This window comes from Dipteris shenzhenensis, chromosome 20, assembly GCF_047967505.1.
Source record: "Dipteris shenzhenensis isolate YYH24624 ecotype China chromosome 20, Dip_SZ_1.0, whole genome shotgun sequence".
Taxonomy (NCBI): Eukaryota; Viridiplantae; Streptophyta; class Polypodiopsida; order Gleicheniales; family Dipteridaceae; genus Dipteris; species Dipteris shenzhenensis.
The window spans coordinates 46,379,907-46,385,374 of NC_141615.1; the positions used below are offsets into that span (position 1 = coordinate 46,379,907).

General features: G+C 44.6%; 1 protein-coding gene across 1 annotated transcript; it reads left to right on the forward strand.

Moving 5' to 3' along the window:
* The first annotated feature begins 2,400 nt into the window (after positions 1 to 2,400).
* On the forward strand, positions 2,401 to 4,946 carry LOC147889742 (pentatricopeptide repeat-containing protein At2g39620-like). The gene is made up of 2 exons (XM_087392102.1): positions 2,401 to 4,543; positions 4,780 to 4,946. Exons 1-2 carry the CDS (start codon positions 2,615 to 2,617, stop codon positions 4,819 to 4,821), a joined length of 1,971 nt encoding a protein of 656 aa, XP_087248228.1. The 5' UTR covers positions 2,401 to 2,614; the 3' UTR covers positions 4,822 to 4,946.
* The last annotated feature ends 522 nt before the right edge of the window (positions 4,947 to 5,468 follow it).

Below are 5,468 nucleotides of genomic sequence, written 5' to 3' on the forward strand. Positions count from 1 at the left end.
CTTGGCCTAACTTCCATTCTAGTGATTGTTTCCTTGCAATACACGATTTGAAATTGCTTCAATATCTTAAGGCAATATTGCTCCTATGAGATGACTGTACTGCCTTGTTCCTACTCATGTGAGTCTCCCTTATAGGTAGCCCCTATAGGAAACGTTGAGTAGCCTACAAAATATATGTTGAAGACCTAGTTGCTACCACTTTGAGTAGCCTACGAAATGTATGTTGAAGACTTGCTTGCTACCACTGCCAAAATTGAAAGCTCCTTATTCACCGAGTCATGACCTACTTAGCCTACCTACACTAGAAACCCCTTAATACACAAGTTTGAGGCTTTTGAAATTTTTGTCAACATGCTCTTTGAAAAGCGAGTGCATCCTATAGGATTTGTATGGTTAGAGCATGCTATCATACATGGATAATGATGAGAAAGCATGGAGAACAAGAGTGAGCATGTAGAAGTACACAAGAATGGAGTGAATAAACTATCAAAAGACTACACAAGAACTATTAGGTACGTAATAAACTATCGAAAAAGTGAAAGCTTGATTCCATCAAGAGATATTTATACATGTTCTCCAAGCTCAATGTTTGAGCTCTTCGCATGAATAGGAGAACTTATCGTCTCCAAGTTTGATCCCCAAGGAGGGAATCAAGTTTCACAAAGTCCTTTGCTGTAACCTCAGCAACCGCTGGGTGACCAATGAGAAATCTTGCAAGAAAACAAGAATCTCTTCTAACCCAAAGGACAATAATAGCGTCTTACAAGTGAAAGGATAAAAGTAACCTCTTCCAATCGGAAGGACAATCATAATCTTTTCCAATCGAAAGGATAATGACCACCTCTTCCAAGCGGAAGACCACTAAGATCCTCTTCCAAGTGGAAGGATAATAATAAACTCCTCCAACCGAAAGGATAATAATAATCTCTTTTATATTTCATTCTAGGATGAAATAAGCAAGTACTTTGCTAAAATATCAAAAACCGCTAAGTAACCAATGAGAAATCTTGTAAGAAAACAAGAACCTCTTCCAATGAAAAGAACACGGGGGTGAAATAAGCAAGTCCTTTGCTAAAATATCAGCAACCGCTAAGTAACCAATGAGAAATCTTGTAAAAAAACAAGAACCTCTTCCAACTGAAAGAACACGGGGATGAAATAAGCAAGTCCTTTACTAAAATATAATCAACCGCGCTGAGTAACCAATGAGAAATCCTACAAGAAAACAAGAACCTCTTCCAATCAAAAGAACAATAATAACCTCTTCCAACCAAAAGGACGAAAAAATAAATAATACCATGTTAATAACTATATAATCTCGGCCAAACGATATGAAAAGAGATGACCCTCAAAAAGGAAATCAAGTTCCACCAAGTCCTTTGTCTGAATATGTCAGCAACCACTGATAATAGTAAGCGCCTCTTCCTAATCATGGTGGAACATCAAAAGTCTTGAAAATGATCCTTCATAGAGGTTGTTGGCGCAAAAGGTCAAGATAGAGAGGAGGGTGAGGAAGCTTGAAAGGATGACGATAATGAGGGAGCTAGTGTTAACAAGGTCCACGGCAGAGTAGAGTTATGTTCCTCATTAGAGTTCTTCATATCTACAATGGTTGTAGCTAAGGAGATGTGTCACTGTTTCACCAAATGCCTCATCTCCCACATGAAAAAGGCCCAATTTGGATCTCAACATAGTCATGAGGTCTAGCTTGTTATGGGCGAATAGCTTAGGCTGCCCAATCCTTTGTGCACGCTCCTCTACGAAAAGGCGAGGATTCCTAGTTCGTGAGGAAAACATGGGGGAGCTCATGAGATGAAGGGTCACAAGTTCATGAATCGCAACACTAGTAGCTAAGCGAGGTGTCTCCACAACATCAACCCAGCTAATAATACGCCTTGAAAACCTACAAGCATCACTAAAAATCGATTGCGTGCTTCATGCTACTGTGAAACTCCACACATTCACTCCCTATCTACTACCACATACTAGCATCGTTCGATCAAGCCACTTTTTGCCCTCGAATTTTTCTCTCTTTTGTTCCCCACTCACCACCCCCCCCCCCACCCATTACAAGGGGCACAGTTTTCCCAAGGGAATCGAACTCGGGCATACAACTCAGCTAGGCGAATGCACAAACTGCCTAAGATGTAGGCAGTTTCGCCGGTCATCCGATCAAAGCACCCTAAAGTGCAAAATTTGCCTCTCCAAGACCAAACAGCGGAAAGGGCGACACGTAGCCCTTTTTGGCAGTCATTGTCGCGATGTGACTGCTGGCCCGGATTCCGACTCCGGGTCTCCGGCCGGTCGCCGGAATCTTCCGGGCTTGCTCCCTCCCACTCCAGAAAAGTCCTCCGCCGGGCCATTCGTCTGTCGTGCTTTGCGTTCTGTCTTGGGCGCGTATCTTCTGAAGTTTCGTGTGGTTCGGAGAAGTCATCATTTGGCAGCCATGGAGAAGTACCGAGCGGAGTATTTGTATATCCAGCTCAAAAATCGTCAAGAAAACCCTTGATCGCCTCACCCAAGTTCGAATTCGGGTAAGTCTGCCGCCTATGGCTTTCTCTTGCGGTGTTGTGTTTGTGCGACTCCGCAAGATGCATGCCAAGTTTTGCCCGAAATGCGTGGACTCTTACGGAATTTTATGATCGGAGCACACGAACGGCATCGCTGGGGCAGGGCGGTCCTCCCACTCTTTCAACAGATGCAGCAGGAAGGTGGAGTGAGAGATAACGTCCCCTTTAAGAACGTCCTTTCTGCATTTAGCCGTCGTGGAACAAGTGCGGAATGCAAGCAGATGCATGCACGCATCTTGGAGACTGGATTTGATTCGGATGTTGTTTTGGGCACTGCCATTGTAAGTGTATATGGCAAGCATGGCAGCCTGCAGGATGCCCGCAGTACGTTTGACAGAATGCCCGTGCGGGATGTGGTCTCTTGGAATGCCATAATCTCATCGTATGCCCAGTGTCGGCAGGGCAAGGAAGCACTCCTACTTTTTCATCAAATGCAGAGGGAGTACATTAGTCCAAACAAGGTCACATTTATTTGCCTTCTTAGTGCTTGCGCCAGTGAGGAACTGCTAGCTGAAGGCCAGTGGGTACACAGCCTCATAATTGATAGCAGATGTCGATTAGATGCTCTTGTTGGAAGTGCCCTTGTTAACATGTACGTCAAGTGCAGTAGCCTGGAGGATGCACAAAAGGTCTTTGATGCAATGCACGAGCGGAATACAGATTTATGGAATGCCATGATCACACCATATGTCCAGAATAGGCAGGCAGATGAGGCCCTTGGTCTCTTTCTCCAAATGCAGATAGAAGGAATTATACCAAATGTTGTCACGTTTCTTATCATTATTTCTGCCTGTGCTAGCCAGGCAACCCTGTCTGAAGGTCAGAGGACTCATATTCTTGTTGTTGGAAGCCATTTTGAATCGGACACAGTTGTGGGAAACGCTCTCATCAACATGTATGGCAAATGTGGCAGCCTGAAGGATGCCCAAACCATGTTTGACAACATGCAAGAGCGTGATGTGGTGTCATGGAATACCATGATTGCGTTGCACATCCAACACAAGAAAAACATGGAGGCCTTCCAGGTATTCAACCAAATGACCTCAGAAGTATTGCCAGATAAGGTCACCTTTATCACCATTCTGCATGCGTGTGACAGTAATGAAGCTGTAACGGAAGGTGAAAGAATACACAAACTTGTCATAAGCAGTAGAGTTGAGTCAGATGTCATGGTGCAGACTGCCCTTGTTCACATGTATGGCAAGTGCGGCAAACTGCAGCAGGCAAAGGAGATCTTTAACAAAATGTATGAGCGAACTCTGATTTCATGGAATGCTATCATTGATGTGTGTAATCAGGATGGGCAAGACCTAGAGGCCCTCCAATTGCTCGATCAAATGCTGCAAGAAGGAGCAATTCCAAACAGGTGCACGTGGCTCAGCATCCTCAATGCATGTGCTAATCAGGCAAACCTTCCTAAGGGTATGCAGACTCATGCCCTGGTTGTGGCTTGTAGACTTGACATGGATGTTGTTGTGGGGACTGCCCTTATGAATGTGTATGGAAAGTGTGGTCACCTGGACCTTGCATGTAAAATCTTTAATGAATTACCTGAACGAGATGTTGTCTCCTGGACTTCCTTGATTGCCTCGTATGCTCAAAATAGGCAGATGACTGAGGCTATGCGGACTTTTTACCAACTACAGGGAGAGGGATTACTGCCTAATAAGGTCACTTTTCTCAGCGTACTTTCTGCTTGCGCCAGCAGAGCAGACCTGGTTGAAGGCGAGCAGATGCATGCGTGCATTGTCTGCAGTGAATTTGGGTCTGACATTGTCATGGGGAATGCCCTCATCAACATGTATGGGAAGTGTGGTAGCTTAGATGGTGCACGGAGGATTTTTGACGAAATGCCCAAGAATGATGTGATCTCATGGAATACCATGATTAAAGTGTATTCTCAGCATGGGCAGACTGGGCATGCTCTCCACCTCTTCCACTGCATGCAACCGGAAGGAATAAGGCCAGACAAGGTGACGTTCATCAACATACTTTCTGCATGCAGCCATACTGGTCTGTTGCATGATGCACAATACTACTTCATTTCCATGAAGCGAGACTATGGCATTACACCCATGCCAGATCATTATAACTGCATGATTGATCTTTTTGGAAGGGCTGGACAGTTGGTTGAGGCAGAAGTCTTGATCCATAACATGCCCTTTCAACCTAGTATCGCATCATTTATGACCTTCCTTTGTGCCTGCAGACATCAGCTCGATGTGGGCAGAGGAGAACGTGCTGCAAATAGTATGTTTGATCTGCATCCAGAGAGCACTGCACCGTATGTCATGCTGTCAAACATTTATGCTGCAGCAGGCAGGAGCGAGGATGCTGCAAAGGTGATCAGCAGAATGATTGAGAAGGGTATGAAGAAGCCCCAAGGTTGCAGTTCAGTTGTATTGAAGGGCACGGTGCATGAATTCCATATAGCTGACCAGTGGCACCCACAAAAGGGTGAAATAAATACTGAATTAAATGGTTATGCTCCAGAAGCAATCGCATTTGCTGTGTGATTGGATGAAATGAAAAAATACAATCTCCGCGACCATGGTGGAAAGCTGGCAGTCTCTTATCCCTAAGAACCTGTCTCATCACCCAGATGTCAGGGTTGCACTAGTCATTGAGCAGCCATCAAGTTCGTCCCAGAAATTGTTGAACAATAAAGTATTGAGGTCGTCTGTCACAAGAAGAATGGTGTTTGCTTTTGTGCAGATAATACCAGTAAAGGTTCTGAAATCCTGTCATCTTCAGAATGTAATTATTGATGGCATCTGTCCAGTGAAGGCTCAGAAATGCCTCCTCTTCTTAGAATGTGGCAGTTTGGCTCTTAATCCTGGCCGCAAAAACTACAGGCCTGGATCGATTTCCTGGATATTTAAGCTGTATCATAGAAGC

What these genes read in the sequence shown, in the direction of transcription:
- LOC147889742 (XM_087392102.1), top strand. Translation starts at nt 2,615, where the DNA reads ATGCGTGGACTCTTACGGAATTTTATGATCGGAGCACACGAACGGCAT. An exon ending in AAGGAATAAGGCCAGACAAG is followed by an intron (nt 4,544 to 4,779) that starts GTGACGTTCATC and finishes TTGTGCCTGCAG; the next exon opens with ACATCAGCTCGATGTGGGCA.